The following is a 27,426-nucleotide window of genomic DNA, read 5'->3' as shown; positions in this document are numbered from 1 at the left end:
CTGGGAACAGGGTTTCTGTGCCAGGGCAGGGGAATTCAGAGCCCTTTCCTCCCCCGTGGGCCCAGGCTCTGGCCCTTGCCCTTTGCAATGGCCCTGCAGCTGCCAGAGGGGCCTTTTTGGCTCAGCTGAGAGCAGTCCTGCTGCAAGGCTGTCCTCGAGCTGCTTGGGCTGCACATGTGCCCAGGGAATGCTCATTGCTTGCAGTCTCAGGCACTGTGGGTGTGCAGGTGTAACTACTGCAGGAGGGAACAGCTCTGCTGGGGGCAGTTCTTGCAAGGTGCTGGCCCTGGCTCGGGGCTGGGCCGGGGCCAGCGGCAGAAAATCAACTTGCAGCTCGGGCCCCGCAGCAGGGAGGAGCAGCAATTGCTGGGGGACAGAGACTCTTGCCAAGGGCCTGCGGGGCCGGGCCCCAGGGAACGGCTTCCCGCTGCCCGAGGGCAGGCTGAGATGGGATGTGGGGCAGCAATGGTTCCCTGGCAGGGCGCTCAGGGCCTGGCACAGGCTGGCCCCAGAAGCTGCGGCTGCCCCCGCATCCCTGCAAGTGTCCCAGGCCGGCTCGGCCATTGGGGCTTCCTGCCCAGGAGGGCTGGGCTGGGCTGGGGCTGCTGAGGGCGGGATGGGCTCTGGCTGAGCCAGCTGAAGGCTGCGCATGATGAGGCCGGGGGGACCCCGTTGCTGAGTGGGTTCTGGGGTATCCCACATTCCTGAAGGGATTTCAGGGTATGTCCCGTTCCTGAGGCAATTTTAGGGTCCCCCCAATGCTTCGGAGGGGTTCTGAGAGGGGGGCTCTGGTACTTGGAAGGGGGGCCTATTGTTCAGGGATGTGGGGAGCCCATTTTGGGAAGGATGCTGCTGTTTCTGGCAATGTTGAGAGGTTCTGAATGGGCTGTGGGGCCCTGGCTGTCATTTTGGGACTTGAGGTGAGCCCATGGGCACAGCAAGGGCTGAGGAGAGGTTCCAAGCTCCCATTTGGGATGGAGGGATTGAGCGGGTGCCTCCAATAATCTCAATCCCAGCCCCAGTGTGTCGATGGCAGCCCCAAATGGCTCAATCCGTCAGCCCCAAGGCCCGGCTGTGGGGAGTCAGGAGCCACAGAAGGGGAATTGGTGTCCAGGAGGGGTGGGATGGGATGGGATGGGATGGGATGGGATGGGATGGGATGGGATGGGATGGGATGGGATGGCATCATTGCGGTGGGATGAAGTTTGGGAGGGCTGCGGTGGTTTGGGAACTTGGAGTGGGGCAATCCCAGGAGGAAATCTAGGAGCTGCTTTTGGGGAGGCTCCTGCTGCTTTTTGACAATTTTGGGGCCTCTAAGTGGCTTCTGGGAGGTTGCACTGAATTTGGGGACAGTGCCGTAAACCCCCGCAATTTGGGGGGCTGAGGTGAAGTCCCCACATTTTGGGAGGGTGAGGGGAGCCCAACTGGGAAGGAATCCTGCTGCTTTGCACCCCTTCAATGGGGTGAGAAGCAGCTTGTCAGGGAAGGAAGGAATTCGGAAGGAATTCGGAAGGAATTCGGAAGGAAGGAAGGAAGGAATTCGGAAGGAAGGAAGGAATTCGGAAGGAAGGAATTCAGAAGGAAGGAATTCGGAAGGAAGGAATTCGGAAGGAAGGAATTCGGAAGGAAGGAAGGAAGGAAGGAAGGAAGGAAGGAAGGAAGGAAGGAAGGAAGGAAGGAAGGAAGGAAGGAAGGAAGGAAGGAAGGAATTCGGAAGGAATTCGGAAGGAATTCGGAAGGAATTCGGAAGGAATTCGGAAGGAAGGAATTCAGAAGGAAGGAAGGAAGGAAGGAAGGAAGGAAGGAAGGAAGGAAGGAAGGAAGGAAGGAAGGAAGGAAGGAAGGAAGGGAGGGAGGAAGGAAGGGAGGGAGGAAGGAAGGGAAGAAGGAAGGAAGGAAGGAGTGAAAACAATATAAGTAGTGAATGAAAATAAAAAAAGGGTAAATAACTGAGTTCTCTTTTAAAAAATATCAATTCCCTCTGAATCCAAAGGTGCAGAAGACTTTTCACTCCACATTTGGGGTTTGTTTTTATGTTTCATACTTCTTCAGGTTCTTTTATTTTTTCTCTTGTTTTTAATAGATAACACCTGGTAGGAAAGGAATGCAGAGCAAAATGAGACCCATTTCTGGCAGGCACTGAAAGTGTGGGCTCCTGGTCTGGTTCCTTTTGTGTGGATCCCTCATCTCTGTGGCACGGGGGGAATAGCAGTGCTGGGAGCCAGCAGCGGGCTCAGGAGCATCCCGCTCTGGCAGCTCTGAGGAGGTGGCACATGTCCTGCTCTCCTGCTGCCCTCCAAAGCACAGAATCCATGGGCAAGTTTAGGCCCAGCTCTGGGCACAGCCAGCATGGCCTGGGCACGGGAACGGGGGGCAAAGCGGGCAGGATCCTTCTGCAGCTGCCTGGTGGTTTCTGGTTTCTGTGCCCAGAGTGCCAGGGTGTTCTTAAGAGGTGCTTGTCCATGCAGCCCTTGGACAGGCCGTCCTTGGAAGAGCTCTTCAGTGCCCCTTGGCTGCAGGGTGTTCATGTGCCCTAGAGGATGGCAGAGAGCCACGGGCACAGTGTGATCCAGGGGCCTGGCAGGTAACAGCCCCACACATCTCTTGGCAATCAGTGGCAAAGCAAAGCAGACGATTTTGTCCTGCCTGTAGCTCTGGGCAGGGAGCATCAGAAGGGAACACGCAGCTCTTGGGCTGCAGCTGAGCTGGAGGCCTGCTCTGGCAAGCACTGGTGGCCACCATCCCCCCTGGTTTTGCTTGTCTGGTTCACTGATGGCTGGGGCCCTGGGCAGAACCCTGAGAGCCTGGTGTGGCCCCAGGGAAGGAGAAGGAGCCCCTGGAGAAGCTGTAGCAGGTGGGGCTGCTGCTGCTGGAGCCACCAAGGACGAGCTCAAGGACAACAACCTCTTCCTGGAGCTGGCCAGCGGCAGCTGAAGATGATGGCCTTTGATTCTGGCACCTTCTCCAAAGACACGCTCCACGGCCAGTGTGCAGGTGAGTCCAGAGCCAGGGGGATGCTGCCAGAGCTGGGCATGGCACGGCCTGGCCGGGCACCAAAGGTTCCCCCTTTGCTGGGGCGGCTGCAGCCAATTCTTCAGTGGCTGCCAATACATGTGTGTCAGTACAAAGCTCTCAAGGGACTGATTAAAGCAGAGGACTGGAGACCATGGCTGCACAAAGCTCTCAGAGACTCAAGTGTGGAAAAAGGAAAGTACCTTAGAAAAACCAGAAGTACCTTGAAGCATTAATGAACTCTTGTTAATGACCAAGGCTCTCAAAGGACTGAGTAAAGCAGATAATTGGGGACCATGACTGCAGAAACCTCTCAGAGAGTCAGTGTGAAAAAGAGGTACTTTAATTACCCTGGAGTATCTCAAAGCATTAATGAGCCCCACTGAGCCTTGTTAGTGACAAAGAATCTCCAGGGACTCATTAGAGCACAGAATTGGGGGCCAGGATTGCACAAAGCTCTTGGAGACTCCCAGGTAAAAGCCAAAGCCAAAGTCCTTTGAAAACCCTGCAGTCCCTGGGAGCATTCAGGAGCCCCCAGGGCCATTCCTGACCAAGGCTCCCCAGGGACTCCTTGCAGCAGATCCCTGAGGCCACTGGGATGTGGGGGGATGCTGAGGGCAGGACAAGGGGCTGACAGTGCCCAGCCTTGCTGGGGCTGTGCCAGGAGGCCCCAGGGCCTCAGGACAAGGTGTCTCCTCCCAGCCCTTGGTGGCACAGACGCTGCTGTGCCCCAGGGCACCAAGGCTTGGCTTCTCCTGGGCACTGCCAGCCCTGCCAGGGCCCTTGGCCATGTCCAGCACAGCTTGTCCTGCACTGTCCCACCGCTGCTGCTGTGTCCCTGCAGGCTGCACACTCCCATCTCGCTGCCCCGCCAGCTCTGCCCTGCCACTGCCAGCCCTGGCCTGAGCTGTGCCCAGCCTCACCCTCTGTGCCTTGGGCACACACACATGCCCTGAGCTCATCCTCCCTCTGGGTGCTTCTCCTGCCCCAGCGCTGCCCTGGGAGGGACATTTCCTCCTCCTCATGCCCAGTGTCCCCCTGCCCAGCTGCTCTGTGGGGCACTGCGTGTCTCTCCTGCTGTTCCCTCCCTCCCAGGAAAGCTGCACCATGTGGGGCACGGCCCTTCCAGCAGCCTCCCAGCCCCTCAGCCTTGTTGGACCCTTTCCCCTGAGCAGACAGCAGCAGCATCTCCGTGCTCTTCCCAGCGTGCTCCTTTCATCACCAAACTGCAGGAAAATAGAAACTGTCCAACACCATCTCTGAAGTGTCAGAGAATCAGGCCCTGTGGAACCAAGGAGCCCTTGGGACACAGGAGGATCTCGTGTAACCCAGGGTCAGTTCTGCCACTGCAGATCCAAAGAGATCCTTGTGACACTCTGGGGCCTTGTGGAACCCTTCTGCCCTGGTCTCTGCACCAAGGAGACCCTTGTGCCACTCCGGGACCTTGTGCAGCCAAGGAGAGCATTGTGAGAGTGCGGGGCCGTGGAACCAAGGGACCATTGTGACCTTGTGGGGCCTCATGGACTCAAGGGACCATTGCCACACTGTGGGGCCTCATGGAATGAAGGGTCCATTGTGACACTGCAGAACCAAGGACACCATGGTTACACTGTGGGGCCCATGGAACCAAGGCACCATTGGGACACCCCGTGGCCTCATCCTCTTGAATTTCAACAGATCTGAGGGATGGCAGCACCTGCAGGCAGCACTGAAGGATTCTGGGGAGAACCTTTGATCCCTGCTCCAAAGGAAATCAGAGAAAGACCCCTGGTAAGATAAAGGCACCTTCTCCTTCTCCTTCTCCTTCTCCTTCTCCTTCTCCTTCTCCTTCTCCTTCTCCTTCTCCTTCTCCTTCTCCTTCTCCTTCTCCTTCTCCTTCTCCTTCTCCTTCTCCTTCTCCTTCTCCTTCTCCTTTCCCTTCCCCTTTCCCTTTTCCTTTCCTGGTGTAAACTGTTGACCTGCCTGTAAGGTGCAGCAAAAGCTTTGCAGGGTTTGGATCAAGGTACCCAAGGTTGGAACAGGGAAGTGTTCGAGTCCCTTCTAAGAGAAGGCTTGCAGTCTTTGTGCCATGACTGCCTGGGATCCATGGAACAAGTGTGTTCTGGCAGACTCTGGGACCTCCACAGCAATCCCATGCAGGAGCCAGCACTGGACCTGCACCCTGGTGGGAGCAGCGTGGTACGGATGGGAAACGGGCAGCTGGGTGTGCAGTGGCAACCTCAACCCAGGTCATAGAAGCCCAGGCTTTAGCTTTGAACACAGCAGCACAAAAAGCAGAATGAATGACCTTTCCTAGAAATCACTGAAGGAAAAAGGGTGAACATATGGACTGATTTGAAATCTGGGTTTGGAATAATGCACGCCCAGGGAGCCACATGGAAGGAAAGGGCACAGAGGTCTCCAGTGAGTACAAAAAGAAATCAGTCACCTACTGCAGAGTGTGCCAAAGCCAAAAGAAGTGGCCCTGATGCCCTTGTAAAGCCCATGGGTTTGGAGACTCCCCAGGTAATCCAGGGAATCCATTGGCTGACCAAACAGCTCAAGAGGGTGCTGAAAAAGCTCTCCTTGCACTAATACCTGGCAAAAACTGGAATGTTCTGCAACAAAAACCAGATTCAAATGATCAGGACAGGCAGTCAGCCCCAGCAGCAGCAGCTACGGAAAATCCCAGCAGGTGATTGGTAACCCCGTGTGGGCAGGTAATTGTAGCTCCACAATTAATGTATAACGGAACTCAAACATCAGGAAACACATGAGGAAATGGAGAATATGGTGGCCAGTTTACAAAGGCATCTAGTAAGCACAAAAATGGCAAAAAATGATAGATCAGTTGTTGAGAAAGATGGGATTGGTGTTGAAGGAAGAAGGCTGCCTCCAGGGCTGGTTAAATGGGAATCACCAGGTGATTTTGGCCAACTGATTTTGCAGAACTGCCCAGGCAGAAGGGGGACTGGCACATTTTGGCATTGGTGGATCCTTTTTCTGGATGGCCAGAAGCTTTCCCATGTGGCACCAACAAGACAAGGGAAGTCTCAGAAGTTTTGCTGAAATGAATATTTAATAGCACTGGGACTAACTCTTGTAAGCCTTAAAAGGTGCATGGTTCTCAACAGATCATTGGGGCTGGACTCGCCTGTACATCCTTTCCAACCAGGAGATGCGGTGTGCATCAGAACCTGGAATTTTGGAACAATCCAGCCAAAGTGGAAGGGACCATCTCAAGTCCTCCTGGTAACCTACCCTGCACTCAAGGTAGAAGGAATCAAACTCGGGGTTCATTGTCGAAAGTGATCGGGATGAGGGTGATGAGGGTGTGGGTTCGGTCGGGCCCGGCCGGAGATGGACGGATGGAGACGAGAGATCTCTACAGGTCTTTGGAGCATGCAGTTTATTGCAAAGGGCGTGGGTGCAGGGGCACTGCTTAGAGCTGCCAGCTGCAGCTCCAAGCAGGCCCAAGGTGTAGGAGAGAGAGAGATGAATCAAGAGCAAGAGGCTAAGAGCTAAGAGAGTAAAGAGCAAGAGAGATGAATTAAGAGGAGAGCTGAATTAAGAAGAGTTACTAAGAGCGTTACTAAGAGAGTTACTAAGAGAGCGAGGTCCTTGTTACAATACAATAAATCATCTTCTGTAGTGAATATTCTAATTCTCACTAGCCAATCTAATACAAGGTACAAATCCTATAGCATTTACATACAGCCTATAAGAGTTCTTACATTACCATAGAGTGTTACATTTTAACTTCTAAAAACTACTCCTTGGACCCCTTCTGCTGAGCTAGTAGGGTCTGCTCTGACCCTTGGACCTGTCTGCAAGCAGAGGGTATTGTTCAATCAAGAGGGGATTACCTTCAGCCGGCTATACCATTGTTTTCCAGTTGTTCAGTAACTAAGACTCTATATCTCAAAGATGGCCTTCATTTCGATGTCGCTCACAGTTTTCATATTCCCAAAATCTTTTGTTAGGCAATCATATTTATAAGGCTTTCCTGTTTCATCTTCCCCAACATCTCCCCCGTTCTGATGAACAACTAAGATATTAGATACAGTCCTACTTGTTATTTTTTGCACACACTGAAGTATACAAGGTACTGCTACTAAAACTATAATTATTACTACTAGAATAATCAAGCCTATTTTACAGAGTTCCCTTAGCCAAGGGGCAAAGCTCCAACCATCAAACAGTCTAGCCAAGATGGTCATCTGTTGTAATTTGGTTAGCTAGGTCAGATTTATCAATTTTAGAATTATCAATATAAGTTTGGTGTCTATGGCTGGGAGTTGGAGATACATGATGATCGTCATATGGCCAATACTTATCAAGAGTAATATTATCAAAACCTTCTGGAAGAGGTATTCCAACTAAACAGGTTGAAAAAGGTTTGTCAGGGCTTGTCTCAGATAGACAGATGGTATCGGAGCCTGCGGATTTGGCTAAAGCAACCCAGACATTTGTCTTTGGTTGATTCACAGGTAAAGCTTCACTACAAAAACTAAAACAAAATAATAAAAGCAACATGCACGCGCGCAAATGAGAAAACTCCATTCTTTTCTTGAGCTGTTTTTGGCAGATCACTTTCTTCTGGTGATTCTGCGCAGTTCAGGTCTGGGTGCTTGCTTCCTGGCTTCCACTTGCAGGGTCACTGGCTGGTGTGGTGGCATCAGCAGGCTTTGATGCGAGGTATGGCTTCACGCTTTTTGCTGGAACCCACTTGATTCCTTCACCTGTGGAAACACATGCAAACCCCTTCCCCCACATTATAAGATTGTATGGTCCTTCTATTTTTCCTGAATCTAGATTTTTAATCAAAACTGGGGGACGTTCTTTCAGTTTTGCTTTTTTGTTGTTCAAAAAATGTCTATAAATGGGGGGATCAGGCTCTTCTGCAGAGCTATTCAAAAAATTGTAAACATACAAAGCCTTGTTCAACCTCCTTTGAGGTGTGTCCTGGGCTTCTCCCCCTTTCTGTTGATCTAAAATGCGTTTTAGGGTTTGATGTGTTCTTTTTAGGGTACTTTTTAGCAATTGTTTAAGATACGGTGAGCAAATACCACTATCTCTTACAGCCCTTCTTAGTTCTTTAATTTCGTGAGTGGGGATGGGAACCCACGTTTTAGGACTGTCAGGCTGTTGGCTAGCTATCACAGGCTTAGCTAATAGACTAAGACTTTCATCTTTACAGATTTGGCGTCTTATTTCATGCCAATCTGTTAATTGAGAATAATCTGAGCACTTTGGAGGATTTTTTGATTCAGAAAGTAGCGCTAACAAACTCTCAGAACTCGTTTTCTCCTTATGGGTTGCAAGATCCCAGCCGCTCGCTGGCGGGACTCTGGGGCTCATTGCAAACAAATCTGGCTGCTTTTCAGGGTTTCCTGGTGTTAGATTTAAAGCATCAGCTCCGGCAGAGCGGCTCTCCGTCTCCCTTGCCATTGGAGCTGCACCATTGCCCTCCGTTCCCCCCCTGTTTGCGGCTTGTGAGGCGAGGCTGAGCTGCGCGGAGGGATGTTGCTGGGCGGCGGTAGCCGAGGGATACAGCTGTGCGGTGCCGGAGGGCCCCGGCGGGGGCGGCGATGGCACTGCCGATCTCCGCGGTGGCGGGCGAGGAGGCGGCGGGGCCGCGGGGGCCTGGCTCCGCGGCAGCGGGCGAGGGGGTGCGGGTGGCTGTATCGAAGGCGAGGTGAAAGCCGTGGGGGGCGGTGGCGGAGCTAGTTCCGTGAGCAGTGCTGTGGTTGGAGAAGTGTGAGCATACTTGGGTTGCGCCATCAGGTCAACGTGGCGGACTGTGATGGCCGCTGTCTGTGTGTCGGGGAGAGCGGGGGGTGGCAGGGCTGTCCCGTCGGCAGGAGATGATCCCGGGGCTGCGGGAGGCGGGAGGGCCGGCGTGGAGGCGGCGGGAGTATGTTGCGGTGGGGCCATGGCGAACGGTGGGCCAGTCGGCGGCTGGACCGCGGCGTGCTGCCGCTGGGAGCTTGCAGGCTGGGCTGGTGTGGCTGCCGGCGCGGCGGTGCCGGGAGACGGGGCTGGAGCAGCGGCAGGCACGGGAGAGGCAGCAGCCATCTGTGTAGGCGCTGCAGCGCCGGCACCAGGTGGCTGGCGGGGCTGGGGCGCTCCGTGTCCCACGGACGCGGACGGGACGTTGGCCACCACCGGCGCCGTGTCGGTGGCGGCGAGGGGGACCTGGGGGGCTGGAAGAAGGGTCGCCGCCTGGCTTTGCGGGGGGCCGGCTATGATGGCGGCTACAGCCATAACAGGCGCGGCTGGGGGATCGGTAGGACCCGTAGGTGGCAGGGGAGCAGCCGCTGGCCCCGCGGGGCTATCGGCGGGGGGCGGGGCCGCGATGACGCTGGAGCCGAGGGCGGGGACCGCGGGAGCCGGGGCAGCAGGGAGGAACGGGATGGGGGGGGTGGGGATGGGGGTCGTAGGGTCCGGTGGGACAGGGGTGACGGCTGCCGGGACAGCGGGGGCGGGGGGCGGGGCGGCACGAGTCAGTCGGACCGCGGCTACCGGAGCCGCGAGAGGCGGGACAGCAGGGACTAACGGGACCGTGGGGGTGGGGATGACGGGGGCGGTGGGGGGGGCGGTGGGGTCCGGTGGGGCAGGGGTGACCGGTGCAGGGACCGCGGTGGGGTGGGGCGGGGCGGCACGAGACAGCCGGACCGCGGGTACCGGAGCCCTGAGGTCCGGCGGCGGGGCGGGGGCCGTGCCCGGTTGCAGGCTCGCGGCGGTGAGGGGCGGGCTCGCAGCAGGAGCGGGACCCGGCGGGGTGAGTGCTGCGGGCGGCGCCTTCGCAGCAAACAGCTCCACAAGCGCTCTGCAAGCCGGGAGCAGCTCCGCGGCAGCCCAATCCCGGCGGGAGATATTATTAAAGAGCTTAACCCCAACTGTGTCCCAGAAGTCTCTTGTAAAGACGGCTGAACGGTCAGCATTTGGGAAATTAATCAGAGTCCATTCTAAGAGGTTTTTTAGCTCCTGTTTAGGTAATTGACTTGGACCGGAGCTTAGTAAATACTTAAGTTGCTTATAGAGATGTCTGTCATGGGCAGAGTGAGTTTGTCCCATTATTGACCAGTATGATACTCACCTAGATGTCGCAGGGGGCAGGGTCCTTAATCAGAGGTCCGTCGTGGGGGGCTGGCCAGGCTCTCCACACGGCGCTCAGGACGCTGCTGTCGGGTCCCTCCTCAGAGCTCCGGTTTCAGGCGTCGCTTGGCAACGGCTTTCCGTGCTCGGGACCTCGCAGGTGTCTCCACTCAGAGCTCCAGCGCGGGCGGTGCTGAGCAATACCCGCCTGTGCTCGGGCGCGCGGCTGGGTCCCTCCGTAGAGCTCCGGTCTGCACTGCTTAGCAGCGTGGCTGTGCTCGAGGGGTACCACGGCAAACTTCCTCAAAGAGCTCCAGGTAACCGCTGCGCAGCAGTGGCCGTCTGTGCTCGAGGACTGCCAGGCAATTTCCTCCCTCCGAGAGCTCCAGGTAATTGCTACGAAGTAACGGCTCCCCGTGCTCGAGGGCTGCCTCAGCAGAGTTATAGAGCTCCGGCTTTTACGCTGCGCAGCAACGGTATGCCGTGCTCACGACACGTTCCAGGTGGCTATAACTGGTCTTTTAGTTACCGTCCATGGCGAAGTCTCTCACAGGTGGAAGGAGCTGAATCGGGCCTTCACTCACGTTTGGGCGCCAGTTTGTCGGAACTGAAGGCGAGATGATGGTGATGAGGGTGTGGGTTCGGTCGGGCCCGGCTGGAGATGGACGGATGGAGACGTCTCTATAAGCGGGTCTTTGGAGCATGCAGTTTATTGCAGAGGGCGTGGGTACAGAGGCACTGCTTAGAGCTGCCAGCTGCAGCTCCAAGCAGGCCCAAGGTGTAAGAGAGAGAGAGATGAATCAAGAGCAAGAGGCTAAGAGCTAAGAGAGTAAAGAGCAAGAGAGATTAATTAAGAGGAGAGCTGAATTAAGAAGAGTTACTAAGAGCGTTACTAAGAGAGTTACTAAGAGAGCGAGGTCCTTGTTACAATACAATAAATCATCTTCTGTAGTGAATATTCTAATTCTCACTAGCCAATCTAATACAAGGTACAAATCCTATAGCATTTACATACAGCCTATAAGAGTTCTTACATTACCATAGAGTGTTACATTTTAACTTCTAAAAACTACTCCTTGGACCCCTTCTGCTGAGCTAGTAGGGTCTGCTCTGACCCTTGGACCTGTCTGCAAGCAGAGGGTATTGTTCAATCAAGAAGGGATTACCTTCAGCCGGCTATACCATTGTTTTCCAGTTGTTCAGTAACTAAGACTCTATATCTCAAAGATGGCCTTCATTTCGATGTCGCTCACAGTTTTCATATTCCCAAAATCTTTTGTTAGGCAATCATATTTATAAGGCTTTCCTGTTTCATCTTCCCCAACATCCTGGGACCCCAAAAATATCCCCGGGACCCTCCAAAAACTCCCCAGGATGCAAAGCCCCATACAGACCCCCCAAAACCCTCTCAGGGCACCAAAATTCCCATGGACCTCCCAACACCCACTGGACCCCCTTGAGAAGGTTTATGCCTGGCACGGGGTCCCCATCTCCATCACCGGCAGGGACCCCAAAACAGCCTTGGGACCTCAAATTATTCCTCCCGGGATCGCCCTAACCCCCACTTTGTGACCCCTGAAAACCCCCCTCGGGAACCCACAAAAGCCACCGTGACCCAAAAAAAACCCGGGACCCACAAAACCCCCCCAGGAGCCCCTCGCGAATGTTCAGCCCCAGCACGGGGTCCCCATCGCCATCATCGGCACCACCCAGGTACCCCCAAACCCTGCCGGGACCCCCAAACCCTGCCGGGACCCCCAAACCCCCCCGGGGCTCCGCTGCCGGAATCAACGGGAGTGGTGTTGCCCTTTTAACGGGAGTTATAGTGGGCACCGACTTTCCCGGGGCATCTTAAAGCGCCGATGGCAGAGCGAACCCCAAAATTTCACCCGGGGGGCACTCTCCCGTTTGCTGCACTCGGGGGAGCCCCGAACGGCGACGGGTCCTGGGCTGAGCCCCCCACTCAGCCGGGGGTGGGGAGAGAACGGGGAGGGCTGGGACGGGGTTTGGGGGTGCTGGGGTTAACTGGGGGACCCCACTGGGACCCCTTTCCCGCTGTCCCACCTCCCCGGATCCCCCCTCTCCCACCCCTTTCCCGTTGTTGCCCCAAACCTCCGCTGCCCCAGCTCGCCCTGGGCTGACCCAGCCCTTTCCCATCGTGGCCCGGCCCGGCCCCGCTGCCCCGAGAGCTCCCGGGCCGCGGCCGCAGCGACGGAGGAAGGGCAGGAGGAGGAGGAGGCGGGACAGAGGAGGAGGAAGAGGAGGGCCGGGGGGAAGAAGGAGGAGGTGGAGCAGGCGGAGGAGGCTCCACGTGCGGGCAGCGCTCTCTGCATCCGCAGCCGCTCGGGCCGGGAGCATCGCCCGCCCCGCATCCCGCAGGTGCCCGGGGAGGGGGAGCTCGGCCCAAACATCCCGGGCGGTGCTTTTGGAGGGGGGAGGGATATTTGGAGCTCGCAGGAAATCTATTTGGGGCTCGCTGTTTCATCCTCTCTGTCGGGGCGGGCGGCGCGATGTTTGGAGCTTGCGGGACTCCAAAGGCGAGCCGCAGATGCCCCTCGGGCGGATATCGGGGGGTCCCGGGCGGTGTTTTTGGGGGTCCCGGTGTCGGTGGCGGCAGAGCCCCGGCGGGGGCGGGGGGATGCGGGTCCCCCCGCGGTGGGGGTTGGGCTTCCCGGGCCGGGCCCTCCGAGCTCTGCCGGGGCCCCGTGGGGACGGCGCGGGGCCGGGGGGGCGGGGGGACACCGGTTTTGGGGACCCCCGGGAGAGCCGCGGCTTCCCTAAGCGGGACCCCGGAGAGAGGAGAGCCCCAGAAGCCCAAAGCGGGGACCCCGAGAGGGGGGATCCCTGGGATTGGCGGGACCCCGGCGGGGGGGTCTGGGGGCTGCAGGGGCGGCACGTCCGGGAAAGGGGCTCGGGGGTCCTGGGGCCGGGAAAGGGGCTCGGGGGTCCCGGGGCCGGGAAAGGGCTGCTCCAGTATGAGCCCAGTTCCCTCCCCGAGTGGTTCCAGTTTCCTCATCAGTCCCAGTATGAGCCCAGTCAGACCCAGTATGATCCTGGTCATTTCCCCTCACTCCCTGCAGAATCCCTGTTGCTCCCAGTATGAACCCAGTCACTCCCAGTCATTCCCCATTATGATGCAATTTGCCCCCAGCACAGTCTCAGTTGCTCCCAGTTCCTCCCACTTTTGTCCAGTGTGTTCCCAGTTCTCCCAGTTGCCCCAGCATAGTCCCAGTCACTCCCAGTATGATGCCAGACTCTCCCAGCAGGGCCCCAGTCACTCACAATTGCTCCCAGTTCTCCCCAGCACATTCCCAGTCACACCCAGTGTGGTCCCAGTCAGCACCCACATGGTCTCAGACACTCCCAGTATAGCCCAGTTGCCCTGAATATTCTCATGGTCATTCCCAGGCACTCCCAGTTACCTCAGCATGGATCAGTTGCCCCCAGATTTATCTCAGTCACTGCCAGTACATCCCAGTTGTCACCAGCATGCATCCTATCATTCCCAGTTCCTCCCAGTGCATCCCCAGTAGGATCTCAGCATGGGCCTGGTAGCTCCCAGTAACCCCCACTGACACCCACTATAATCCCAGGATGATCCCAGTCACTCCCAGTAGGATGCCAGTGGCCCCCAGGGTGTTCCCAGTTGTTCCCTGTCAATGCCAGCATGAGCCCAGTAGCCTCCAGTATGATCCCCGTGACTCCCTGTCTCTCCCAGTATATCCCAGTCACCCCCAGCATGCTCCCAGTCACTCCCACTTCTTCCCAGTTGCTTTCAGCATGATTCCAGTTGCTCACAGCCACTCCCAGTCAATCCCAGTATGATTCCAGTCACCCTCAGTGTGATCCCAGTCTCATGCAGAATGGACCCACTGTGATTCCGGTATGATCCCAGTTGCCCCCAGCATAGTTCCAGTTGTTCCCAGTTCCTCCAAGTATGATCCCAGTTGCCCCTAGAATAGTCCCAGTCATGCCCAGTTTCCCCCAGCATAGATCCAGTTGCTCCCAGGTGCCCCCAGCATGGTCCCATTTCCCCCCAGCATGATCCCAGCTGTTCCCAGTGTGGTTCCAGTCACCCCCAGTATGGTTACAGACACTCCCAGTATATCCCAGTTGCCCTCAGCATGCTTGTAGTCATTCCCAGTTGCTCCCAGTTGCCCAAGTAAGGTTCCAGTTACCACAGAATGATCCCAGTCTTTCCAAATTACTTCCAGGGTCTTCCAGCATGATCCCAGTTTCTGTCAGTTTCCCAAAGTGTGGTCCCAGTTGCTCCCAGTATGATCCCAGTTGTGGCCTCAGTGCCCTCAGCATGGTTCCAGTACCTTCCAGTTGATCCCAGTTGCTCCCAATGTGGCCACATTTTCCTCCCAACATGGGCCCAGCAGCTCCCAGTAACCCCCAGTCAGGTTCCATTCACACCTGCTGTAATCCCAGTGACTCCCAGGATGACCCCAGTAGGACCCGTAGTAACTTCCAGTATGGTTCCAGTCACTTCCAGTATGGTCCCAGTGTCCCCAAATGTGATCCCAACTGCTCCCTCTCAATGCCAGTATGATCCCAGTCACCCCCAGCATGGTTACAGTCACTCCCAGTATGACCCCAGTCACTCCCAGATACTCCCAGTATTATTCCAGTCATGCCCAGAGTGACTCCCTGTCACTCCCAGTGTGGGCCCAGTTGCTCCCAGTATGAATCCAGTCACTCCCAGTTACTCCAAATACAAACCCATTTGCTCTCAGCACGGTCTCTGTTGCTCCCAGTCACCTCCAGTATGGTTCCAGTCATGTCCAGCACCTTTCCAGTCCCTCCCAGTCTGATTCCAGTATGGTCGCAGTCATCCTCAGACACTCCCAGTATCATCCCAGTCACTTCCAATAGGATCCCAGTATGACCCCAGCATGGGCACAGCTGCTCCCATTATCTTCCAGTGTGGTTCCAGTTGAACCCAGTTGCCCCCAGTTCAGACCCAGTCACTCCCCACATGAGGTTGAGCGCTCCCTCCCCCCACCCATGGGATCATCGCCCCCCATCCCACAGGTGCCCGGGGAGGGGGAGCTCGGCCCAGATATCCCGGGGGGGTTCCCTGGGTTGGGTTTTTTGGGGGGGATGTTTGGAGAATGAAGAACTCCAAAGCTGAGCAGAAAATGCCCCTTGTGAGGACATTGGGGGTCCCCAGGAGGTGTTTCTGGGGGTCCCGGTGGCGGTGCCAGCAGAGCCCTGGCAGCGGGCAGGGGGACGTGGGGTACGCCCCGTGGTGGGAGCTGGGTCTGCCCGAGTCAGTCACGGCCACCTCCAGCCCGGAGCCAGGGGGCTGCGGGACCCCTTGGGAGAGCCGGAGGGGGAACCTCGGGACCCCCAGAGTGGGACAAGCAGAGAGGGGCAGTGCCGGGACCAGGGGAGCCCCGGCAGTCTGGAGGAGCGACCCCCTGTGACCCCCAGGACCCCAAAGTGGGGAGCCCAGAGAGGGGGGGAGTGCCATCATTTGCGGGACCCTCAACAGCCTGGAGAGGGGGAGGGGGGACTCCTTGGACCCCCTGCACCCCAAAGCAGAGAATAAGGGGAGAAGGGACCTGGGGATCCCATAACCCCCAGCATCCCTAAGTGGGAAGACCAAAGCAGGGAGCTTTTGGATTCCTGGACTCCCAGCAGCCTGGGGAGGGTGGAGACCAAGTAGAGAGGGGGACCCCAATAAAAGAGGGACCCCCAGCAGCTGGGACAGGGGGAACCCCTGAACACCAAAGGGGAGAGACCAGAGACAGGGAACTCCTGGTAGGTTTTTTCAGAGCAGATTTTTATGGACACACAGTGCCCAGTGACTTCTAGAGATGGACTTGGGCAGAGGGACCTTCAACTCAATGTGCTTCTTCCTTGTTTTCCCCAAACCAGGATTTCCCATTCCCAACCCTTGGCTGGATGGAGGAGGAGGCTGTGAGGAAGAGGAAGATGCCCTGGGAGCCCCAGGCAGGTGAGGAGGAAGTCAGTGCCCCTTTCCCCCTCTCTCCTGCTCCATCTCCCAGCCCAGCATCGCCCCCGGCTGCAGGACAACCCCGCTGCCGACGCCGTCCTGCCGGGGACGGACTGGGGGGATCTCCTTCCCCTTCCCTGTGGCACGGAGGCAAATCCCATCCTCTCCTTGTCCTTCCTCCCCAGACAAGGAGCTGAGGACGGAGCCCAGGGAGGACAAATCCCCACGGCAGGACCTGGTGGAAGAGGCCGTTTTGAGCAGCTCCACGGCGCAGGAATCCAACAGGGAGGAAAAGCCCCGGAGATCCCGCAGGAGGAGGGGCTGCAAACGCAGCCCAGGGTGCTCCGAGGAGGAAAGACCCACCCTGTGCCGGGAAGGCAGCCGGAGATGCAGCCAGAGGCCAGAGCTGGTGGTTCATGAGCAGCTTCACAATGGGGAGAAGCCCCACAAGTGTGGGGAATGTGGGAAGAGCTTCAGACGGAGCTCCCACCTGATCGACCACCAGAGGGTCCACACCGGGGAGAGGCCCTACGAGTGTCCTGAGTGTGGGAAGAGGTTTCACATCAGCTCCACTCTCCTCCGGCACGAGCGGATTCACACGGATGAGAGGCCCTTCCGCTGCCCCGACTGCAGGAAGGGCTTCAACTGCAACTCCACCCTCGTTAGGCACCGGCGCATCCATACCGGGGAGAGGCCCTATGAGTGTCCCCAGTGTGGGAAGAGCTTCTCCTGGAGCTCTAACTTGATCATCCACCAGCGCATCCACACCAGGGAGAGGCCCTACGAGTGTCCGCAGTGTGGGAAGAGCTTCTCTCAGAGGTCTCACTTGATCGTCCACCAGCGCATCCACACCGGGGAGAGGCCCTACGAGTGTCCCCAGTGTGGGAAGAGGTTTCAGACCAGCTCCACTCTCCTCCGGCACGAGCGGATTCACACGGATGAGAGGCCCTTCCGCTGCCCTGACTGCAGGAAGGGTTTCAACCGCAACTCCACCCTCATCATCCACCGGCGCATCCACACCGGGGAGAGGCCCTACGAGTGTCCCCAGTGGGGGAAGAGCTTCTCAGACAGCTCAGCCTTGACCCAACACCAACGGAGGCACCACTAAGGGAAGCCCTGCGAGTGCCCCGACTGTGGGAAGAGCTTTGTCCTCTGCTCCAACTCCATCTTCCATCAGAGGACCCACGTTTGGCAGAGCCCTGGTGACCCACATTCCCTGTGATCCAGGTTGGGAAGAGCCCTGGCTGGTGCTCTCCACGTTCTCCTGGATCCCTGTAGGCACCTGTGTGAACGCAGGGGCAGGAACATCCATCGAGACTCAGATCAACATTGGAAATTCATTGGGAAGAGCTGATTTTTTACCTTTACACCCTAAAATTTTCATCTACTCTGTCCAATTGTTTTCTCTGGTGGTATCAAGCAACACTGCATAATCTTGGAGATCTTCTGCAGCCTAAGTAATTTCCATGTTAATCCCACTGAAACAGCAAAAATTGGGGTAAAAATAAAGAAATTAAACAAAGAGATCTAAAGCGGCACCATTTTACCAGAATTTGGGAGTGAATTTGGGGTTCAGGGGAATATTCAGGAGGATCTGAGTGTTGTGAAGCCACGAAGCCAGGCAGATTGGGGCCACAATCTCACAGTTGTGCTGGCAGAACGTGTCCACCTGAGCCCATCTATTCTCCAGGAATTCTGGTTGTCTGTCCCAGTCCCTGGCCTGGGTCTGCCCATCCAGGGTGTCCCCCCCAAAAGTGCCCAAATCGCTGCTGAAGTGCCTGAGCTGCTCAGGGCTGTGGATGTTCCTGTCCCCCAGCCTGTCCTGGTCAGTGCCAAGGGGCTGGGAGGGGGTCTAGGGGTGCCTTGGGGGACTGGGAAGGGCTTTTGTGGCTCTTGAGGGCATTTGTGGTTCTTGGAGGGGCCTTTTAGGGTGGTCTCTGAGAGAGTTTAAGTGATCTTGGCTGGGCCGTCTGTCTTGGAGAGAATTTTGTGGTTCTTGGGGTCATTTATGATGCAGGGAGTGGTTGGGGGGTTCCTGGCCAGGAGCTGTGGGGTGGTTTGAGGGGTCCGGGAGTGGCTGTGGGGCTGGGAGGGGGTTTTAGGGCAGATCTGATCTCTCCCCCAGACCCCAAAACTGCCACCAGACCCCACCCCCAAGATGGTGCTGGTGGTCAGGGGTTCCATGTTGGGGTTCATCCTCCTGGCACTGCAGGAGAAGGTGAGGGGGGGTCCCCAGGGGCCGTGTGTGTCCCCCCAGAGTGTGTGTGACCCCCCCATCCCGGTGTCACCCCCTTTTCCCTGCCCACAGGGCTCCTGAGCCAGCCCCTGCTGCCCCGGGAGGGAATTTGGGGAGGGGGCAGAGGGGGTGCGCAGCCCCCGCCGGGGGATGACCCCGGCCCAGCGCCCTTCGTTCAGCACCGAGCTGGGCTTGGGGCCGCAGGAGGAAGAGGCCGATGGGAAGCAGATCCTGCAGGGGGGACAGGGCTTGGGCTCAGGGCAAGGTCCTGCCCTGCACACCTGGCTCAGGTGTGAGCCTGCCCCGGGAAGGGAGCGGGACATTCCCATCCCCACGGATCAGGGCTGGGAGCAGCGCTGGGAGCACGGACATGGAAATCCTGGGAGCCACTGGGACCGCACTGGGGGGTGAATGATCCCCCCCAGCACCTTTCCAGGCCGCCCTGCGACCTGAGAAATGCTCGCTGGGCCTCGGCCTTGGCCAAGAGCCCCCGGGCTCAGCTGCTCTGAGCTCAGGCGCTGCCGGCTCCCGCAGCCCGCCCAGGGCCGCCCTGCCCGTGCCGGGGCTGTGCTGGAATTCTCTGCTGCTGCTGGGCCACTCGGGGGGTCTGGCCCCGCAGGAAAGGTGACCCTGAGCCAGGAGCTTTCCTTGGCCGCAGCAAAGCCTCGGCACGGAAAGACCTTCCCAGCGCTGTGCCCTGGGCCGGGAGGGATTGTGCCACCAGAGCTGTCCCTCCATTTCTTCTGCCAGGCAGCTTTAGCACAGGAAAAGTGGAGAAGCCAGAGCTGCCTCTCAGCTTTCCGCAGTCCTGCAGAGGAATCCTGTGTGGGAAGCAGCCTGGGAACAGGGTTTCTGTGCCAGGGCAGGGGAATTCAGAGCCCTTTCCTCCCCCGTGGGCCCAGGCTCTGGCCCTTGCCCTTTGCAATGGCCCTGCAGCTGCCAGAGGGGCCTTTTTGGCTCAGCTGAGAGCAGTCCTGCTGCAAGGCTGTCCTCGAGCTGCTTGGGCTGCACATGTGCCCAGGGAATGCTCATTGCTTGCAGTCTCAGGCACTGTGGGTGTGCAGGTGTAACTACTGCAGGAGGGAACAGCTCTGCTGGGGGCAGTTCTTGCAAGGTGCTGGCCCTGGCTCGGGGCTGGGCCGGGGCCAGCGGCAGAAAATCAACTTGCAGCTCGGGCCCCGCAGCAGGGAGGAGCAGCAATTGCTGGGGGACAGAGACTCTTGCCAAGGGCCTGCGGGGCCGGGCCCCAGGGAACGGCTTCCCGCTGCCCGAGGGCAGGCTGAGATGGGATGTGGGGCAGCAATGGTTCCCTGGCAGGGCGCTCAGGGCCTGGCACAGGCTGGCCCCAGAAGCTGCGGCTGCCCCCGCATCCCTGCAAGTGTCCCAGGCCGGCTCGGCCATTGGGGCTTCCTGCCCAGGAGGGCTGGGCTGGGCTGGGGCTGCTGAGGGCGGGATGGGCTCTGGCTGAGCCAGCTGAAGGCTGCGCATGATGAGGCCGGGGGGACCCCGTTGCTGAGTGGGTTCTGGGGTATCCCACATTCCTGAAGGGATTTCAGGGTATGTCCCATTCCTGAGGCAGTTTTGGGGTCCCCCCAATGCTTAGGGAGGGGTTCTGAGAGGGGGGCTCTGGTACTTGGAAGGGGGGCCTATTGTTCAGGGATGTGGGGAGCCCATTTTGGGAAGGATGCTGCTGTTTCTGGCAATGTTGAGAGGTTCTGAATGGGCTGTGGGGCCCTGGCTGTCATTTTGGGACTTGAGGTGAGCCCATGGGCACAGCAAGGGCTGAGGAGAGGTTCCAAGCTCCCATTTGGGATGGAGGGATTGAGCGGGGGCCTCCAATAAACTCAATGCCAGCCCCAATGTGTCGATGGCAGCCCCAAATGGCTCGATCCGTCAGCCCCAAGGCCCGTGTGTGGGGAGTCAGGAGCCACAGAAGGGGAATTGGTGTCCAGGAGGGGTGGGATGGGATGGGATGGGATGGGATGGGATGGGATGGGATGGGATGGGATGGGATGGGATGGGATGGGATGGGATGGGATGGGATGGGGTGGGGTGGGGTGGGGTGGGATGGGATGGGATGGGGTGGGGTGGGATGGGATGGGATGGGATGGGATGGGATGGGATGGGATGGGATGGGATGGGATGGGATGGGATGGGATGGGGTGGGGTGGGGTGGGGTGGGATGGGATGGGATGGGGTGGGGTGGGATGGGATGGGATGGGATGGGATGGGATGGGATGGGATGGGATGGGGTGCGATGGGATGGGATGGGATGGGATGGGATGGGATGGGATGGGATGGGATGGGGTGCGATGGGATGGGATGGGATGGGATGGGATGGGATGGGATGGGATGGGATGGGATGGGATGGGATGGGATGGGATGGGATGGGATGGGATGGGATGGGGGTGGCATTGTGGGGGTGGGATGAAGTTTTGGAGGGATGGGCGTGGTTTGGGCACTTGGAGTGGGACATTTCAGGGAGGGAAAGCAGGAGCTGCTTTTGGGGAGGCTCCTGCTGCTTTTTGACAATTTTGGGGCCTCTAAGTGGCTTCTGGGAGGTTGCAGTGAATTTGGGGAAACCCCCCGCAACTTGGGGGGCTGAGGTGAAGTCCCCACATTTTGGGAGGGTGAGGGGAACCCAATTGGGAGGGGATCCTGCTGCTTTGCACCCCTTCAATGGGGTGAGAAGCAGCTTGTGAGGGAAGGAGTTACGGAAGGAATTACGGAAGGAAGGAAAGGAAGAAAGAAAGAATGGAAGAGAGAAAGAGAGAAAGGGAGAATGAGAGAAGGAAAGAAAGAAAAGAAAGAAAAGAACGAAAGAACGAAAGAAAGGAAGGAGGGAAGGAAGGAAGGGAAGGAAGGAATGAAGGACTGAAAGCAACAAGGAAAGGAGGAAGAAAAGAAAAGTAGAAAAGAAGAAAGAAAAAAAATGAAATCAACAAGAAACTATAAAAAATAAAGAAAAAAGAAAAAACATTTAAAAATGAAGAAAGCAAGCAATCAAAATATAATAAAATTGAAAGAAAGAAAAGAAGAAAGGAAGAAAATCAAAAAACAGATATCAACAGGAAAATGAAAGTGATGAAAAAGGAAAAGAAAAAGAAAGAAAGCAAGACTAAATAACATGAAACCAACAAGAAAAGTGTCATACATGAAATCCCTATTTGTGCTTGGTCTTTGCATATTAAGTGCCTTAATTAATTTGAGCTTAATCTTTTTAAATTGAATGTTAAAATCAATCCATCAGTCCAGGTACACTAATCAAGTTTTTATGGTCTTTCTGTGTTTACTGTATACTTTTACAAGTGTTTTAAGATGTGTTGGATGTATTTTTTATGTTTTACTTGTATCTTGGTTTCAAGGCAGATTTTAAAAACCCCGGTTGCAACAAACAGCCCAGCCCCATAAGCACATGACCCTTATCTCAACTAATATCATCCCTCTGACCAGGAAGAGCCATTGGTGGACAGAGATGGTCTGTCAAGGGGAAAACACCAACCGCCTTGAACCAGGGGGGTGGGCTGTGGGCGGACTGTGGGCGGACTGTGGGCGGAGCAAAAGCTATAAAAGTGTAAGAGAAGACACGCCCACTCTCTTCTCCCTTCCTCTCCAGCTTGCTAAGGCAGTGCTGGAGAAGCCTACCCCTTTCTAGGGGCTTTTAGAAATAGATTTCTTTTTGACCAGCCTAAACTGCAAGTTTATTTTTTTCTCTACCTGAGGTTCAGAGCTGTCTTAAGCCTAAAGTTCCTGAATCCCTGCGCTCCTGGGGCATATCTCTCGAGCCATCTGGATCCCAAATTTTTATATTTTGTTAGTTTTTTTTTGCAATTTTTCAATTTTTTTTCTGTTTTAATAAATTGTTTTAATTTCTACAAAGAGTTGTCTCATTCCTCACAACTCTTTTGGGGGCTCTCCGGGATCCTATTTTTGCCCTAAAATCCAGGTATTTTGGTTAATTTTACTATTTTTGAATTTTTGCGATTTTTTTGGTTTTTCTCCTTGGATTTTCTGGGCTCCCACAAGGATTACTGCAGCAGAGAAAGGACACCTCCGGTGGAGAAAGACTTGTGGTAAGGCTTGAACCCTTCTTAAAGGGAACTTAGTTAGGGACTTACCCTTTTTAAGGGCTATTAGTTTTTGGGGAACCTCCGAGTGGAATTCCTTTTGTGAGAGAGTGTGTGGGGGGGTTGGCCGCCCCCAGTGTGTGTGTGAGTGTGCTTGAAAGGGTTCATTTTTAAGGGCACCACGAGGGATCACCCCTTTAGAGACACAGAGGGGAAGATCGAGTGTGGTGATCAGCCTTTCTGGGGGGAGGTTTCCACGTTTTAGGGGTGTGCGCAGCCCCAAATTCATTTTTATTAGTGTCTCAGTCTCCTCGGGTCTAGAACTGAGGAGAAACCTCATTTTAAACCCCTCTCTTTTTCTTTCCGCCGCGTGGTCGGCCGCCATTTTGAAATTTCGCGCCGCCGCGTGGTCGGCCGCCATTTTGAAATTTCGGGCTGCCGCGTGGTCGGCCGCCATTTTGAAATTTCGCGCCGCCGCGTGGTCGGCCGCCATTTTGAAATTTCGGGTTTCCACGTGGTCGGCCGCCATTTTGAAATTTCGGGCCGCCACGTGGTCGGCCGCCATTTTGTGTCCTTTTAATTTGAACTGCACCCCTTTTGCTGTTCTAAGTGCATGTGTGAACTTGTTTTAGCTGCACTCTTCTGGTCAGTGCTATCTAGCACCTTTATACTTCCTGTTAGTTTGGAGTGTTTGGGTTATTGGATTGTAGTTGTAATTTGCTTTATCTGCTTTAATCATAAGACACTACTTTGATATTTTGAATTACTGTTTGTGTTATTCATTATAATCTTTTTCCTTTAATTCGATTATAAATATTTTAAATTTATCTCTCCTTTGCTAATAAAGACAACTCTTGTTTCTTAAATTCTAAGTATATATGTATAAAACTATCTAAATTTCAGTTATACTTTAACCAATTTAAATATTCACTAATTATTCTTTTTATAATTAAAATTAATATTTTCTTGCAACATATTTGTTTCTCACCAGCCTACCATATTTAATTTTCCCACAGATTCGCCATCATTCATTCCCTTATATATCTACTAACCCTGCTTGCTTTTCTCTATATTAGTTGTATTGTATTTTATGCTTATAACTTTATTATCATTTTTTTAATTGTGATAGTGTATTGAATTTAGGTTATTTTGTAACATTATTTCCTTATGCAATATTTTAATTGTTTTATATAATACAATACTTTGGTTTATTTAATTAATTAAAAAAAAAAAAAAAAAAAAAAAAAAAAAAAAAAAAAGGAAATTTTTTTTTCTTCTGCACTAGCTACTTGTTTGCTTCCCAGTAACAAAATGGGACAAGCAAATAGCAAAAAGAAAGACCTAATGAAGAAATACAAAATTTTCCCAGAGAGCCCGTTAGGGCAAATGCTCCTAAAGTGGGAAGAAAATCTTTTAACTAAAGAAAAAGACCAGTGTCAAATGATTAGGTACTGTGTTTTTAAGTGGCCAAAACATAGAATTAACAAAGATGGACTCAGATGGCCCAAGTATGGGTCTTCTGAAAAATGGCTTTGTGAGGCTTTGCATTCTTATGTACATTACAAAGCTCCAAAACATTCTGATGAATTAGACTATGCTAAAATTTGGTTAAATTATTGGCAAAAACAAAATGAAGACCAAAGCAAAAAATTAGAATTGGAAGAGGAAACTAAATCTAATTCAATTGGACTTAATAAAAATTCAAACCAAATTTTTTCCATTGCAGAAGAACACAAACAGAAAGAAAAACAAAAACCTAAATTAAATAAACCAAAGTGGGACCCCCTAGACTACCTTCCTCCAGTAACTCCTCCAGAAAGGAGGGTCCAAATTGAACAAGAAAGGGTCCTTCCTTCATCGAGCCACCCAATCGAAAGGGACTCAGAAAATGAGAATGAAAGTGAAAAAGAAAATTCTGTTCCTTCCTGCTCTCACAAAAAGACAACCAAACAAAGGATTTCTTCTAGCCAGGATGGCCCAGCATCTTGCACTAGAAAGAAATCATTTAAAACACCTGACTGTCCCACCTGCCTTAGCACTCCCCATGAGTCTAAAATTTTACCTCTTAGGGAGGTACCCATGGGAAATGCTCAAGGAGGAATTGGTTATGTAGTTGTACCTCTAGCTTCATCTGAGGTACGGGAATTTAAAAAAGAAATGAAAAGTCTGATGGCTGACCCCATTGGTCTAGCTGACCAATTTGATCAATTCCTCGGCCCTAATATTTATAATTGGGGAGAGATACAATCCATCCTTCACTCCTTATTCACCATTGAGGAAAGAAAATTGATTAGAGCTGCAGGAGTGACAGTCTGGGACAGAGAAAATAATTCTAATCAAGGCCCAATTGGAGAACAAAAATTACCACTGACAGACCCTGAATGGAACCCAAATTCAGAAGAGGGCAGGAGGAACATGAAGGACTACAGAAATTTAATTATAAAAGGGATTAGAGAAGCTGTTCCTCGAGTTAATAATATGAAAAAAGCATTTTGTGGGGAACAGGAAAAGGATGAGTCCCCAACAGCTTGGATGGCTCGGTTAAGGAATAACATTCAACTTTATTCTGTCATTGACTTAGACAGTGAGGGAGGCAAAACTATGCTAAAGGTACATTTTGTGCTTCACTCCTGGCCTGACATCAGGAAAAAATTGGAAAAATTGGAAAAATGGCCAGAGAGGGAACTAGATGAATTACTAGAGGAAACCCAAAAAGTCTTTGTTAGGAGGGATGAAGAGAGGATGAAGGCTAAAAGCCGAATAATGAATAACAGTACTAATGCTCCAAACCACAACCCTCCTACACAAAGAACTTCCCAAAGGGGCATCCCACAACAGCAAACCCAAATCTGCTCTCAGCAACAGCCACAGGTTTGTGTTTGCAATAAACAATCTACCCCAATTGTTCAAAGACCTGAGAGGTTAATTTGCACATACTGTAATAAACCAGGCCACGGGCAGTGGTACTGTTTTAAAAAGCAGAGAGATCAAGGAGTCCTTCAAATGGAGGGACAAATTTTGAACAACTGAAGGGGTCAGGGGCTTTATTCTCTGGGGCAAAAACATCTTAAAGAGCCCTTGATAAAATTAGAAGCTGGACCCCAGAGACAACAAGTGGAGTTTTTAGTGGACACAGGTGCTGAAAGAACCTGTGTCACTAAAACACCTCCAGGATGTTTTATTTCTCAAGATACATTAGATATATATGGTGCTAATGGTGAAAGCTTTGCTGTTCCTGTAATTAAAAATGTAATCCTTTCCATACAAGGACGTACCCATACAGGGGATGTGCTATACCTACCTCAAGCTGGGATCAATCTTTTAGGACGTGACTTCCAAATACCTCTGAGGGTTGGGGTGGTACCGCAGGGTGGAAAAATGACCACTAAATTGTTTGTTTTATCTTTAGTAGATGAGCAACACATTGACCCGGTAGTGTGGGCCAAACCTGGCAACCGGGGAAAAATGGACATCACACCTCTAACAATTGAGTTGCTCCCAAATAGCCAGCCAGTACGTGTACCACAATATCCCCTCTCCAAGGACAAAAGAAAGGGCCTGAAGCCTGTTATCATGGACTTATTACAAGATGGAATTCTTGAGACCTGCAAATCCAGTTACAACACTCCAATTTTGGCTGTCCAGAAACCAGATAAGTCATTCCGGCTTGTACAAGATCTGCGTGAGGTCAATAAGAGAGTCCAAACCAGGTACCCACTGGTGCAGGACCCCTATACACTCCTGAGTCGGGTACCCCCAGCACATGCCTGGTTCTCTGTTATTGACCTTAAAGATGCTTTCTGGTCATGTCCTCTAGATTCTCATTGCAGAGACATCTTTGCATTTACCTGGGAGGATCCAGACACTGGACGGAGGCAGCAGCTGCGCTGGACTCGCCTGCCTCAAGGGTACACCGAGTCACCCACACTCTTTGGCCAAGCGCTAGAAGATTTGCTAAGTTCCTTTTCTCCACCCGAAGGGATTCAGGTAACTCAGTACGTAGACGACCTGCTCCTCTCTGGGGAACAGGAGTCTACGGTAAGAACTGCTACAATTCAGTTACTGAATTTTCTAGGGAGGAACGGGCTGAGGGTGTCAAAACCTAAATTACAATTTGTGCTACAGGAGGTGAAGTATTTGGGACATCTAATTGGCCATGGCACAAAAAAACTCAGTGCTGAAAGAGTAGAAGGAATCCTAAATCTACCACCTCCAACTTCAAAACGAGAAATCCGGCAATTATTAGGCCTATTTGGATACTGCAGACTGTGGATTGATCAGTATTCACAATCTGCCAAATTTTTATATGAAAAACTAATAGAAGAAGAACCTTTTAATTGGACTAATTCAGACACACAAAAATTACAAAATCTGAAAGAGAAATTAACAAAAGCACCTGTTTTAAGCCTTCCTTCACTAGAAAAACCCTTCGATCTATTTGTTAATGTGGAGAAGGGAATTGCCTATGGCGTCTTGACCCAGGAGTGGGGAGGAGTCAGGAAGCCAGTGGCTTTTCTTTCCAAATTACTGGATCCAGTGTCCAGAGGATGGCCCGTCTGCATCCAGTCCATCGCCGCAGCAGCTGTTCTGGTCTCGGAGAGTCAAAAACTCATTTTTGGTGGAGACTTGACAGTGCATACACCACACTCAATCAAAACCATTTTAGCTCACAGGGCTGCAGAGTGGTTAACTGACCCAAGAATAGTCAAATATGAAGCCATTCTCATGCACTCAGACCACCTGAGGTTAGTTGTGTGTACACACCAAAATCCAGCTCAATTTCTTTATGGGACCCCATCAGAAAAAGAAATTGAACACAATTGCATTGAGATAATTGATATCCAAACAAAAGTCAGAGAGGACCTGGTGGACTGTCCCCTCAATGAAGGGGAAATCCTCTTCATTGACGGGTCATCTCGAGTGGTGGATGGAAAGCGATGCTCTGGCTATTCAGTGGTCGATGGACACCAAATGTGTGTGCTAGAAAAGGGCAGATTGCCACCAACCTGGTCAGCTCAGGTCTGTGAGCTCTATGCCCTAGAAAAAGCACTCCACCGACTAGCAGG

General features: G+C 53.7%; 1 protein-coding gene across 1 annotated transcript in view; it reads left to right on the top strand.

Annotated features, from left to right (window-relative positions):
• Positions 1-17,165, top strand: part of LOC138101777 (zinc finger protein 3-like) — a 39,221-nt gene extending 22,056 nt beyond the window's left edge. The window contains exon 4 of the mRNA XM_068999563.1: positions 16,243-17,165. Within this exon, the coding sequence (XP_068855664.1) occupies positions 16,243-17,165 (923 nt within the window). The remainder of the gene's footprint in view (positions 1-16,242) is intronic.
• Positions 17,166-27,426: the final 10,261 nt, after the last annotated feature.

Source organism: Aphelocoma coerulescens, unplaced genomic scaffold, assembly GCF_041296385.1.
Source record: "Aphelocoma coerulescens isolate FSJ_1873_10779 unplaced genomic scaffold, UR_Acoe_1.0 HiC_scaffold_46, whole genome shotgun sequence".
Taxonomy (NCBI): domain Eukaryota; kingdom Metazoa; phylum Chordata; class Aves; order Passeriformes; family Corvidae; genus Aphelocoma; species Aphelocoma coerulescens.
This window is presented reverse-complemented; position numbering and strand designations above follow the sequence as displayed.